The sequence below is a fragment of the Quercus lobata genome, chromosome 7 (assembly GCF_001633185.2).
Source record: "Quercus lobata isolate SW786 chromosome 7, ValleyOak3.0 Primary Assembly, whole genome shotgun sequence".
NCBI lineage: Eukaryota > Viridiplantae > Streptophyta > Magnoliopsida > Fagales > Fagaceae > Quercus > Quercus lobata.
Genome location: NC_044910.1, coordinates 14246139 through 14260781, shown reverse-complemented (window position 1 = coordinate 14260781; position 14643 = coordinate 14246139). Strand labels below are relative to the sequence as shown.

General features: G+C 35.1%; 1 protein-coding gene across 2 annotated transcripts in view; it reads right to left on the bottom strand.

Annotated features, from left to right (window-relative positions):
• Nucleotides 1-1286: 1286 nt before the first annotated feature.
• LOC115952600 (exportin-7-like) overlaps nt 1287-14643 on the bottom strand; it is a 40985-nt gene continuing 27628 nt past the window's right edge. For both annotated transcript variants that reach the window (XM_031069774.1, XM_031069775.1), the window contains exons 22-30: nt 13374-13486; nt 13167-13260; nt 9394-9613; nt 8956-9086; nt 7696-7842; nt 7234-7362; nt 5497-5595; nt 2283-2321; nt 1287-1690 (exon numbers count right to left, since the gene is read on the bottom strand). In XM_031069774.1, coding sequence (XP_030925634.1) covers nt 1532-1690; nt 2283-2321; nt 5497-5595; nt 7234-7362; nt 7696-7842; nt 8956-9086; nt 9394-9613; nt 13167-13260; nt 13374-13486 — 1131 coding nt within the window. In that variant the 3' untranslated portion in view covers nt 1287-1531. The remainder of the gene's footprint in view (nt 1691-2282; nt 2322-5496; nt 5596-7233; nt 7363-7695; nt 7843-8955; nt 9087-9393; nt 9614-13166; nt 13261-13373; nt 13487-14643) is intronic.

The window sequence follows — 14643 nt, the reverse complement described above, 5'->3', positions numbered from 1 at the left end:
TTTTAGTTTTTGAGTAACAATGTTGTGTGTTATTGTTATAAGTATTTTGAAATGCATGTGACTCACATGATTTGACAATACACAAACCGAACAACTTGGTACACTCTTTCTTTCTTTCATGCGTACAATAGCTCTCTCTCTCTCTCTCTCTCTCATGCGAACAGAGACCATTTGGACTCTTCTCACCAATTACTTCTCTTACAACAATCTTCTCTCTCTCTCCCTAATCAAATACAATAGTACCAACAAAAGAAAAAAAATGTACATGTCAGATAGTTACCACATTAAAAAAAAAAATAATAATAATAATAATACTTATACCAAACATACAATTGTGTTTTTTTACTTTTGAAAATATGTTATTAGAAACATGGTATTAATGCTAAGTTTGCTTCTCTCCCTCCTTTCCCTCCTTTGGTGTTCAAGAAGGTGAGGAAGGATGTGTTTCTACTTTTAATGATATCATGCATTATAAAAATAAATAAATAAACACTTGAGTAAAATTGAAGGTAATGATTATGACACCATTTATTGCACACTTATTTATTTACTGTTCACACTGCCGCATAAACTGAAATCATGTTACAAAAAATATGTACAAGAGTATGTAATAAGAAGTATGTAACAAGATTTAGCCAAATTTGAGTTGTGATGGTCTAGATGTTATATGGATTTATTCTCATGATTTGCATTTATGAATAACTATCTTTTATTTTTTCCTCAAAAAAATAAAAAAAATCTTTTTTTAATGCCTCTCATAGACCTCGCAAAAGTAGAAATTTGTGCATTGAATACGATATTTTTATAAATTTAAAAAAAAAATTAATTGGTATATTGAGCAAAGAGTAAAACTTAGTTATAGTACTTTAAATGCAACACATTAATCTTTCCAATTAAATTCAAACACTTAGTTGTATTAATCAATAAAATACAAATATTATTATATTTTTGAAGAAAAATTAAATTCAAAACGACCAAGAGTTGAATTTAATTGTAAACAACTAAGATTTTGCATACTCACAGGAGATCATAAAAATTTAATATATATTCATGTGTGTTCTAATAAGTATTGTTGTTTACTCCCAAAAGCAAATTACAATTTAGGAGATTTGCCTCAACTGCATGCAATAAAAATCATCCAGACAGGGCAGGGGGTGAGAGTTACATTTCGATAACAATTGAAGACTATTGAACGCAACATTTCTATACAAGTTAAATTCTCTACTCTTCAAGTTTTTTTTTTTTTTTTTTTTTTTTTTTTTTTTTTTTTTTTTTTTTTTTTTTTTGTTATTTTAACTTGCAATTGGGGATGCAAAGTAAGTCCAAGTTCTATTCCAGTTGCCACGGTAAGTGGCATACCTCTATAGATCATTTTGAAACCCTGCAAAATCATCCTCCTCCCAACAGAAATCAAGCAAATGCAGTGCACGACCTCTAATACCAAAACATATACCTTTCTTTTCTTTTCAAGGAGAAGAGATTGAGGCTTAGGAATTTACATTGGTTCTGCCAAAACAAAAAATAATTATTACTAAGTCAATATAGCAGCATATCGTTTGGAGCGGAATTCATTCTTGAATCTGATCAGGTTTTGAGTGAACTTGTCCCTATTTTTCAAATCTAAGCTTCGAGTTATGTCTGCCATTAGTTTTTCAAAGCACAAGGAAAGTTGCTGCTGTTGATCCGGCGGCTGCACAATGATAATTAAACAAGACATCAGAAAATTAACACACACGATTAAGCCTTGGAAGCCAAATTACAGGTAGAGGTGGTCCCTACAAAGTGATGGTTGACAGGTTGTGCATCTATCCCACTAGAAGATATGGGATTAGGGGGAATGTAATCCATTAATAGCTACTAGATTTCCAATAGAAGTTAACAACATTCGAAATAATTTCTATGGATGCAATTAAAATCACTTTGTAGGGACCACCTCCAACATGTATATTATTGATGAGAAAACGTAACTTGAAGTTAAACAATATTCGTAATGATTTCTATGAATGCAATTAAAATCACTAAAATTGAGAAATAGTAAAGATAGTGATAATGGGGTTAAACGACGAATATTAGTGAATTTCAAGAAAAAGCATATGGTGAAACAGTCAAGTACATGTTAGAGGGGCATTACATATTCCCATTACATCATATACCCTCCAAATTCCAGATAGTTTTATCTTACGGATTAATAAAACAAGTTAGGCATGCTAATTGAGGGCTGAAACAAGACCTTAGTAAGCATAGGTAATGTATGAACCAAAGTGTTCAAGTATTAGACTTACATGTGAAGCCAAAATCTGACCCTTGATGTTTGTCAACGTCTGCAGGAAGTCAAGTTATAAAAGTTATAATACAAGCACAGTTGAAAGAATTGATAAGGCAAAAGTGAAGGGGAACAATGAACACAATCAGACAAGCCTCCTGACTCTTCCAACCCTGCTTTCCCCTCGGCACAGGGTGTGGCAAACAGAAAATGCAAGTTTCATTATGTTCTCTTTTTTTTTCTTTTTTCTTTTTTAATAAATAATGTAAGAACTTTTTATTAAAGAATAGCCAACCCAAGTACACTGGAAATGTACTACAGTGGCAGAAATTAAAAACCCAGATTATATTGATCAACTAGAACAAGAGGGACAAAGAAGAACATGAAGGCAAATCTAAGCTCCATTCAAGGAGAGTATAGAAGGAAAAAAAAAAAAAGGACTTTATATCAAGGATCGATCGTTCAGAGTCCTCAAAGCATTTAGCATTCCATTCTCACCATAAACACCAAAACATACAATGCAACACAACTCCAGAAATCTATATTTCTCTGTCTTCCAAACTTACCCTACCAAGAAGCCAACAACTTAATAACTTTATACGGCATAACCCAATGGATACCAAACAAACAGAATACCATAGACCACAATTCATATGCTATCAAGCAATGAAGAAGAAGATGATCCACCAATTCCCCACATATTTTGCACATATAGCATCAATCAAGCACTACAATATGCCTATTCCAAAGATTATCTATAGTTAAAATCTTACCTAAAGTGGCAGTCTAAGAAAGGAACGCTACTCTAGGAGGAACCTTCGTTGCCACACCATTTTCCAAAGAAAAGAAATGACAGAAGAAGAGGATAGAGCGTAATAAAAACCTCAAACCTCAAAATCTTTTCTCATTGCTGGCTTCCAGCAAACCTTGTCAGCACCCGTAAAAATCGGTAGTTTTATTACGTTCTATGCCTCCTGTAACTTCAAAATTTACTAAAAATCTCCATGCTCTTCTAGATTTCCTCCCTCAATCTTTCTAATCCTTGACTCTCTGAAACTGATCTCTCACACCAACTTTAATCTTCTCATAAAGGTGCCTTCCTCTCTCAAAAGAGCTGCTTTTCAACGTCATTCTAGTTCTTTCTATTCTCTTTCTAAAATGTTTCCCACTTTCTGAAAAGTAAAGCTCTCTCCTATTCAAAAGTAAAATTAAAACTTTTGACTCATAAAAGCCCAGTCTGTCTCTACCCCAAATCTTGGCACAAGAGCTGTGATGTGGCATCATAAACAGAATAATTAGCGATGGTTTTGGGATTGATTTTGTATCTTTGCTTCATTTGGACTGTGAGATGAAGATTGTTTCGAAAAGTTGATACAAAGGAAACCTTAAAAATTCAGTTTCCATAACTAATCAAGTTATGCAAACCAAAAAAAAACCTAAGAAATGAATATATAAAAATAAAAATTCCAAACCTAAGAAAGTAAGAAAAAGTAGTGTATGGAAGACATGCATGGTTGGCCCAAAAAATAAGGGAGCTCTCTTTGCTTGTGCCCCATTTCCCCATCACCTAATAAAAAATCTCAATCAAATATGCGTTAAACCCAAATGATAGAGGCTGACCAAGAATCCTATTCTATCATCCATTCCTGATTAAAACAATGTTCTTAATTGACCACTATTTATCTAAGGTCAACTCAAGTTAATAACAAAACTAAAGTATATTGAAAGTTGTTCATTCATGAATAGCCTAGAGTACTAGCAGGAAACACAAAAAGGACTAAAGAGAACTTCATTCTTGTGATCAAATTGGATAGAAGAAGCAAGAGCTACTGGAAAGCCATTTCTTTTCAATATTAACATGAACATAAATTTTATTGAATTGAAAACATAATCTAAGTTGAAAAGTTAAATGAATAAGACTAATTTGTTATTTTAAAAAAGACTCATATTTTATATATAACTAGGAAATCCTATGTTGAATCTTTTCATTGTGAACAATATTGCACATAAGCTGAACATGTTTTAAGCTTCAATACATCACCATCGAGCTAGTTTTGCTTTCATTTTAGTAGGGACAGGGATTGCATTTTCCCTGTTTTGGTTGGGCACCTCCCTGCCAATAGGCTAGGTAGAATGACAATCAGAAGTTTGAACTGAGTTCAGGGCAGGAACAAGGTTAAATTAGCCTTGCCCAGAACCAGATACAAAACCAATGTACCCACATGCACGCATATACTAGCATATAATATCCACAACCATTTACTTTGTGAAGTTCAATTTAATACATCAAAAGCATCTAGACTAAAGAGACCAAAATGATTCCATAAAATTCCTTGAAGTAAATTTCAAATTCCAAACAGTTACCAGGGGCCGAATTATTTTAAAATCATGTTTCTCATTAGTGGGCATTACAAGAGGATTTGTGACGATATAACTGATTACTCTCAGTGCTTTCTTTTTCTTCTTCTCGGGGGAGGGGGGTTGGGGTTTGTAGTCCCTATTTTTGTTCACCAATACTGGATTGGCTACATAATGAACATATTCCAACCAAAAAAGCATATTCTACATATTGAGGATGGTCATAGTCATTAAAAACAAAGATGGAAACATGGGCATCATAGACCAAACATGAAGGCATTGAAATAAATAAGAATGAAAAAAGCTTACCCTGAACATTAATTATTACGTCAATCTAACTTACCCTGGCAAACGGCAAGCTATCCATACATTTTCTATAAACTATAACATTATGTAGGCATGTTTTAAGGAAGCATCAATTAACCCACTCAGATGCCAATACAGAAGTCAAATGTTCAATTCTATTTCATATTAACAAATATGATCCCGCCAATGAGCTCTAGCTCAACTAGCACCTCCTTCCCTTGCAAGTGTTAGGTGGAGGGTTCAAGACCAATTGGGTGTATTGCTTACCAATAAAATAAAATAAAATAAACTTATGATCCCAAAGAATCTTCGCTTATATGAAATCCATAAGCAAAGAACAAAATCTTATTAAAAGTCCTGTAAGACACTGCTTATTCATATAAATAACTTTCCATCAATACCTCTTCAGATTTCAGTGTCCAACCCTCAGTACCTATGTTGTAGTAATGCAACTGTATGGATAGTTGGACACCGTGATACAGCCTTAGCAAGTAATGATACAAACCCCATAGAAAATATAGAACAGGAAGCAAAAAAGGCAAAAGGTAAAAGAAGTAGGAGGGTCTTACCTCTTCATTGATAAGTATCAAGCTCAGCATTGGCCTGCTAAGGTTCCGTTGGTTGCCACCATCCCCAAATATAATAATCTCAAAGAGGGTACTCAATATCTAGAAACAAAAAGACATCTTTGTTAATGAAGAAACCAGGAGGTTAGGTAATGAAGGTTCTTAGGACTCCATACATGCTCATCTATTACAGCATTATCCTAATTATAAGAAACTCAATAATTACTTATAATCCCCTCTTGAATTTGAGTAATCAACTATATTACATGCAGTACTTACCAATACTTCACTATACTTGGTATACTTTTTCTTTTTCTTTTTTTCAAATTAAAAGATTATCCACCCTTTTGGAGTGTCCAGAAGCATTGCCCTAACCATATCATGTCGTATCAGTGTGGGAGTGGTGAAGGGTCTAGATAACATAGGCTAACAGTAAAAAATGCATTGCAGAGACAAATCATGTGTGCCTGATTTCTAGCAATGTCTAAGACTTCAATGGTGATGAATAGGAAGTGCAAAAAACTAACCAGCCTACCTGCCCTGTGTGAACTGCAGTGAAATGCTCAGATTTTGAGTATAGTGGCCATGATTTGGACGGTTTTGGATTGTGCTTTAAAAAGTACTATTTTATCAGTCAAAAAGTTTTGGAAAATTATACTTTACACCCCTAAACTATGACCCCATTTACACTTACCCCCCTTAAACTATGAGAATGCACACTTCCCCCCCCCCCCCTTCTTTTAAAACTATACCCCCTAAACTATGAGAATGCACACTTTACCTCCCTAAACTTCAATCGCTTTTACACTTACCCCCCTAAACTATGAGAATGCACACTTACTTCCCTAAATTATTATCCCCGTGATGGGGTGCAAAGTGTTACACGAGTAATAGTTTAGGGGGGTAAGTGTGCACTCTCATAGTTTAGGTTTTAGGAGGATAAAGTGCGTGTTCCCATAGTTTAGTAGGGTAAGTGTAAAAGGGGGTATAGTTTAGTAGGGTAAGTGTAAAAGGGGGTATAGTTTAGTGGGGTAAAGTGTAATTTCCCCCCCAAAAGTTTCATATGTTTTCTGAAAATGCAACTTTGATTTTTTAGTTACATACTTCAGTCACCTCAAATGAGTTCTATAATATTTTCCAAATTACATTATAGTCTAGTAGTTTAGAGATTTGATTTTTTGTATATGCTTTTGTCTGACTATTTTTCTGTTTTTGTTTTGAACAGATGGTGCAGGCAAATAAACATGTGCTGCAGAGCTTCTGATTTTTTTTTTTTTTGGAGGGGGTTGACCTGATGGTAAGCTTGGAGGTTTTTTTTTTTTAATTGGCCCATTTTGATGTCAGATAGATGTTGAAGGCCTAGTTACAGGGGCTGAAAAAAGGGTTCAAGTCATTAAGTCAACCTGAACAAAAGAGCTCAAGCCAATAAATCCACCCGAACCTAAGGGCACAAGTCATTAAATCAATCTGACTGATTACAAGCCACCCTGTCAGTTTTATAGGTGTTTTAGTTTGGCTGCTGTTTGGATTCTCTCAATCCAACAAGTGGGCCGGTTGAGAATTCCTCCCCTAAGCAAGCCTGTGCATAACCCTAGTTGTGAATTGTTTTACTGAAGAATTACTATTTCATACCTCTCTCCCTCAATATGAGAAAAAAAATATTTAAAAAAAAAACCTGCGAGTTGCATTGCTTACTTGATGTAATATAAGAATATTAACACAAGTATTTAGCAAACTTACTTCTTGGAATAAACCAGGGCAATTAGTAATGTGTTGAGCAAGACACAGAGCAGCAGGTGAACTGGGTGACTCTCCAGTCACAATGTCAATAAAATAAAAAGTAGCCAATTTATCAACTGCAGATGCGCACTGCAATGACATTTTAAGAGTTGATTATTAAAAGGAAACACATCTCATAAATAGTCTTATGATATAATCATAATGCTTCTAGAATAATTATTTATGTAACAATCATAGTTATTTTAACGAGTAAGTTTTGGCCCAAGGGGAGAGGGAATGGAAGATTTAAACTAGTGACCAGGCGTGGCCCCTATGATACCTACGGGTTTTTGTTTAATAATCATTATTATAGGTAACAGAGAAATCATTCTTGCATGTTATAAGGATCATGAACATGCTATAGCAGAAGAACAAGTCACAAAGGAATCTGTAAAAGTTAAAAAGAGAGAATGCTATACAAACCTGTGTCGAGATATTCTCAATTAAACCTTTAAGGCCTGCTTCAAGAGATCCAACAATATACATAAATGTGCTTGTATCTAAATTTAAAATAAAAGCCATATGGCTGTTGAAAAGTATCTCCAAGAATGCAAAGTAGGCTTGAGCCAGCTGGAAAGAAACAAAGAGAAAGTACAAGAAAAGATTAGATCTGCGTGAAACATGAAAGATAAGAACGTTGCAAAATGACTTCTGAATATTCTGTACATGATGTGAACTTTGACCAAGTGCGTGCAAAATTTGTTGTCAAGAGTTTTAACCTCAAATAATCCTTATAAACTGCCAATTAAAATAATTCTTTCAGTTATCCATCTGAGGAAGAAGATAACATAAAATAGAAAGCACACATACTAAAGTATCAATTACTAAATTCTCTGTAGTCATTACTCAAAAAATGCATTGTGCATTCAGTAAGATGAGGTCAGGCATTTTTCTCTGAGTAGTCCTTATGGGTGTGTTGCTCTTAGGGTCACTCTCAGCAAGTTTCTTTTTTGATAAGTCACTCAGCAAATTTCAGGCCCTATACAGCCTCCATTGGTCAGGCCATGCTTCAAATGATCATAATTGGTTCAATTATAAGCTAAAAAGCAACCACCTTCACCTATAAATAGCTGAACAGCAAGTTCAATTAGGATCTTTTCTTCAGTCATTCAGTATTTTAAGGGGTCTACAAGAATGTACCAGATCTTGAATCATACTCTCAGTGAGAACAAGTCCATGAAGTCATTAATGCATCTCTTTTGAGTCCCTTACTACTAACATCTATACTTATAAAGTCTTTCAGAACTGCTTCACGTTCTCATTGAGCTACTTCATTCTCTGCATCATTACTCCTTATCATGCCCCTTTCCAAAACCCATATTCTTCCCCACAACAATCATTAGCACTTAGAATTCAATTGGGCATATTTTCTTTCCTTCCCTACTTATTTTCTAGTCACTATAATCTTCCTATTCTATGGTTTTCCATACCCTAAATCCTATCAACTAAAATTTGGAATGGGTTAATCTCTTCCATTCAAAATTTCACTTTGTTCAGGACCCTGTGTGCAGATTGGTGCTAGTAAGTTTAGTGTGAATATGTAATTAAGAAAAATAAAAAATGAAATACCTCAGTGATGCAGGGAGATCATACATTGAATGGAAGGGGCCAGTAGGAATAGTTCTCTCACAAACATCACTGAAATCCTAAAGGAACAATATAACTCAAAGCTAAAGTTTATACCTTTCGAAATTTTAATACATCAGCCAAAGGAATAGACAATATCATTCGGAGAGCAACATCTAAAGCATCAGCAAGAGATCTATCACCATAAAGTTCAAACACACCAAAGTTCACATAGTTCCCAGCGAGTGCTGCCATACAGAAATGAACCCCATATAATGGTCAGTTGATGTGGTACCATCTTTAGCAATGTAAATAAACATACTGAGTAGAACTGTTTCTTTAGTCACTTTTCAATATTCTCCTGTGTCTCGTGTTGCTTAGATACATGACATCCTTAAGTATAAGACCTCCAATTATTTTAAAAACCTTGTTAAAAAACTTCATATGACAAAGAAATAAGAGATGATAACAACTTCGGTTGTCAGGAAACCAGTTCAAGCTGGGCATGCAAGTATATAGTGGCTTTCAAAAAGACAGAAGAAATAATCCTCATACCTCTTGTAAGAATGGTCAAACAAATCCATATTCCCTTGTATTTGAAAGTATACATATCTGCTGCATTCTGAAGGGGCAAAATCCTTGATCCATAGGCTACGGTCAGTTTGCTGACTTCTCGAAAAAGCAGTATGCCATTAGGAGATGATGAATCAAAAGCCAATCTCTCAGATTTATTCAGCACCAACTCAGCAATAAATTTCAACAATGGAGTTGTAACCTATACCATGGTTTTCTGTCAAAAATTCCTTTGAACAAATAAAGGAGAGTTCAATTTCTTCTAATTTAAGATGCACTTGATGAGATGACTAGGTCAGATCATAGGAAGTTGATTGCATTGAAGTCACCATTAGATGAACTTCGTCATGAATTTAGGGAAAATTGACAAACACAACAGTATAGTACAAGGATAATTATTTATCTCAACACAATCAGAACAAGGAAAAGACTTCAGCAGATACCCACAACTTCCAACAGATTCTGCCTCCAAAACATGCATAAAATATCTAAGAAAAAGATAATTTCCAGCAAAGTTGATGCAAATAATGTGGAAAGTAGCAGTAATGTTTTATTATCTAAAATACCGATCAAAAAAAATTATCTAAAACTTTCACAAAACAAGTAAATGAACTTTTTAATCACAACCCAACTATTGGAATTTATGACCTATAATGAATTACAGATTGTCCCAAAAGCTTTTAAGTTGTTAGAAAATTGTGAATTTAATCATTTAACCAATATTCTAACAGCCTTGATATCAATGTTGTTAAAAGCGTTGAGCACACTTAAGCGCAAAGGCCTCCTGGAGCCTAGGCGAAAAGCGCAAGTGCACGCCTGATCGATGTGAAGCGCTCGTTGAAAAAAAAAATTAATAAATTAAAAAAATTTATTAATGGTCAATACAACAATCAAGTGATCAATTGATCATATAAATTACAATAAAACATTTTATATAATTTATATAACATTTATATAATTCTCTTGTGCTTTACAAAATATATGCAACCATGATATTTGATGGCCATGATTACAAAAAATGGTTGAATCAAAATAGAAGTATAGAACCAAAAAGGCAAAGGCTAAAAAGTATTAGACTATTAAGTAATGCTATCTTTGCCTAACAAAATCAATGCAAATATACAATGCAATCCTAATCTACATAATCATCATCCTCATTAAGCAAGAGACCATCATCATTGTCTGACTTGAGCGTTTGTTTGCGTGGTTGTAGTCCAATAGGTCTAGAATATCTAAAGGGGTAGACTTAGGTGTATGGTAGCACACCACACTATTAGTTTTTATATATTATATCAATGGCATATATCAAACATATTTAGATCTAATGGCTAAAAATCAAATCAAGATTTTTTTAGGAAAAATTAACAAAAAGCTCAAAAAAGCAAGTTTTGCGCTTAATAAAAAAGCTCTAAAAGGCATGCCTAAGGCGTGCTTTTCTGAGGGCGCCTCACTTTAGAGGAAAAGGCCCCAAGGTCTGTGTGCTCTGCGCTTTGCACTTAAGCGCACTTTAAGCATGCTTTTAACAACACTGCTTGATATTACTTAATTTTTTTTTTTTTTTTACCCTTGTGAGGGTATACTTCTAATTTTCCTATTATTTTCTAGGTACAAGGAGGCCCTTTATCCACATTACGGGTATAATAAAACTATAATCTTGGCTGTTCCAAGGCAAGCTGCATAATAAGATGGTAGAGGTTTCATTTTTCTGATGGGAGAGTGGATAGACTTGAGAGCATAAATCAGGAAAAAAACATGGTATGTAACCCAACAATCCTCAAGATATGCTTAGAGCCTAGCATCAGGTGTTCTAAATGCTAAATTTTAAGCATTTAGAACACCAAAACCTCACCATATCAGATGTTGCAAATGCTAAAACTAAATAAAAAATTTGGTTCCATCTCTCCCTCTCTCGTTTTGCTTTTTGCCTAGTGGAGATTGGTGTGGTTGCCGGTGGAGATCAGTGGAGACCAGAGTGGTTGCTGGTGGAGATCGTAGGGTTGTTCTTGATGTGGAATGGGTTTAATCGTTGGATTTGTTTGGTTTTGGAATGGGTTTTGTGAGTTGTGATTGTGAACGGTGAGTTTGTTCTAGTATTGGGATCAATTTGGTGTTCTTGTTGATGGGTTTTGATGGTGGTGGTGGTGGTGATGGGTTGTGGGTTTGAGCCTTTGAGGTGGTGGTGGGTTGTGAGAATGGTGGTTGACTGTTTCTGATGTGGTGATTTTTGTGGGGATGATGGTTGACTGGTTTATGAGAGAGAGATGCAATTAGATGAAGGGAACCCAATAATTGTTGTAGAGGCTGGTACTCTTCATTCAAGTTAATCAGTGGTAACTGGATATATTTTAGGGAAGTTTGACATTGTGGCCAACTTTTATTGTTCTTCTTGGTTCCTTGCAAAGTAGGCGGAAAAATGCAGGAAAGAAGGCAGGAGCAGCAAAGGAAACTGGAAGAGCTATCAGCTATCACATGATATCACATGAAAATAGAGAGATAAAAATGAATAAAATAAATTAATAGCACATGAAATAGAACAATTGATGTGGAGTGTATTGACAAATGCTATATCAAAGTAGAAAAAGTGAAGTATTTGTGTGTTAAAATAGGATTTGGATACAACACCTAATGCCAGTGCTCTTAGAATAGATCACCTTGACAGGAGTGATCAATATGTCAGCAGACTGACTCAATAACACTGCCCAGAGGTGTTTAATAACTTTGTACTGTCTTCTGTAGGTCTAGCGTGGTAATCCAAAACTGGGCATACCATTGACACAGTCTGACAAAAGTGTGATACCATCAGCTATTGGCAATATTTTCATAGTGGAAAGATCAACTAGGTCTATCCATGAAACAAGATAGTTCCCAGTAGCCAAGGCAAGCTCAAGTAAACATAAGACACACTTCCTACATGAAAATTCAAGGAAAACTCAGGAGCATATCACCATGATAAGGTGCCTATAGGACAGGCGTTTAGCTCTTGTCAGCATCCAGCCTGGGGACTGGCATCCATTGCTGTGGTAGATTTATATATTTGCTTTTCAATGTAATGAAATCATTTTGCCTACATTTTTGTTAGTCTTCTCTAATTATGATAACACAATTCTAAGGCAAGGTTACCCTATTAACAAGCTCAAGTAAACACAAGCCACACTTCCTACATGAAAATTCAAGGAAAACTCAGGAGCATATCACTATGATAAGGTGCCTATAGGACAGGCATTTAGCTCCAGTCAGCATCCAGCCTGGGGACTGGCATCCATTGCTGTGGTAGGTTTATATATTTGCTTTGCAATGTAATGAAAACATTTTGCCTACATTTTTGTTATTCTCTAATTATGATAACTCATTCTAAATTAGACAATTTAAATTATACATAAACTAGTATTGACAAAGTCCATGATTTTATAACAATGTATAAATATCCATTACATCAAAAGACTTCCAATTGAAGTGGTTCAGTTTCAACTATAGCATAAGATGAACTTAATTTAGTATCCAAAGGGGAGAGGATAAGGGCCTGACTACAATAGTTATTATCACAAATAATTTTAGATCTTAATATTACAAGGTTAATTGCTATATTTGGATTGTTAAAACATCAGAAATTTATCACCGTAAAGAAATTCTGACTAAACAAGCACAAAATGAACTCAAATTCATTTATAAAATCACCAGTTTCCAGAAAAAGGTAAAATCAATATCATTTCATGCAGATCAGTATGTACAAGGGGATCAAAGGGTAAATTGCAAACCTCTGGAGTATCAGTCCAATATGCAATGGCTTTCAAAAGAAGTGGCAGGCGAGCCGGATACAGCCAATCAAAAAGGAAACAATATGTTCTGTGACTACAGAAAGAGTAAGAAAAAAAGGACCATACTCAGCCTCAAAATAAGAAAGTAATAAATAAAAAATTTTACAGCCATTGGCAAGAAGATGCCAAAAATTAAACATTACCAACCTCTTTGTCGCCATTGCTATTCCTCTTAGATCCCGCATCAAACCAATCAATGCATATTTTACAGCGTCTGAGTGGAATGTTGCATCAGATGTTGATTCCAAACTAACAAAAACCTTAGGTGGCATAAACACCAGAACAAAATTCAATATTATTCAAGAGAAAGAAGCCAATCAAATGCATATCGACACACTAGCATAAGCCTGAAGAGTTAAGCCATTCAATTAAATATAACATGAGTACATAAGACAGCAGTAATCCAAGCACAAGATGATAACAAAATTGTTGCACAAGCAGACTTAAGCGAACGCAACCAGAATTTAACCATCAGTTCTGTTATGAGTAATATTTTATAAGTCACGAGGGTAGTTTGGCCATATTGCCTTTAATTCCTAATATATAAATAATAGATGGGTATTAGGGTTAGTCAATTTATAATCCTTTTTTTTATGACAAGGAACCCCCTCAAGGTATGGTCCAGTGGTGAAGGGGCAAACCCAAATGCCTACACACCTCCATTGAGCAGGCATCGAGTAAATCACAAAATGCCCAAGCTAGAAGTCGAACCAGAGACTTTTGGATTTACATTACAATTAGTCCAGGCACTAACCCTAACCACTGAGGTATCCCCAAGGGGGGGGGGGGGGGGGGGGAGCAATTTATAATCCTGAGCCAATTATTGGTTTCCATGGCATCAAAGCCTAATGTAAATCGCAAGCCCAACACCACCAATTATATCCGACCATCACCAACAACTCATAAACAACAATCGACCATTGCAAAACACCCATATACCATAGTCAACCACTGATCAGTCACAATCAAACACTGCTGACCACAATCAAACACCACCTGATCCATCATCACAGTTGTCCTTGTCTCCTGCAGACACACTAAAGCCCATTATCAAGAGCCCATACCTCCGATTTTAGCTGGCTGTTTCAACCTTTTCTTTTGTTGTTTTCTGTTTGAATTCATAAATGTGTCACACTGTTTAACCTGTCTTTCTTGAGGTAGTTGTTCCCTGTTAAACCACAGATTGGGTAATGGTGATTAATATGGTGTGGTTTAATCCACTGATATCCTTGTGTGTTGGTGGCCTGTCAAATGACCAAATTGGATGTTCCGATCATGGAGTCTTGCAAAGTTGGTAAATTTATTCTTATTTATTGTGGTTAATGGACTTTATCCCTTAATTGGAATTTGGCTGGTGTCGTGGAGTTGAAGAAAGAAATGAAGCCTCTTTTTTCCCCTTGAATTATTTCCACTGACC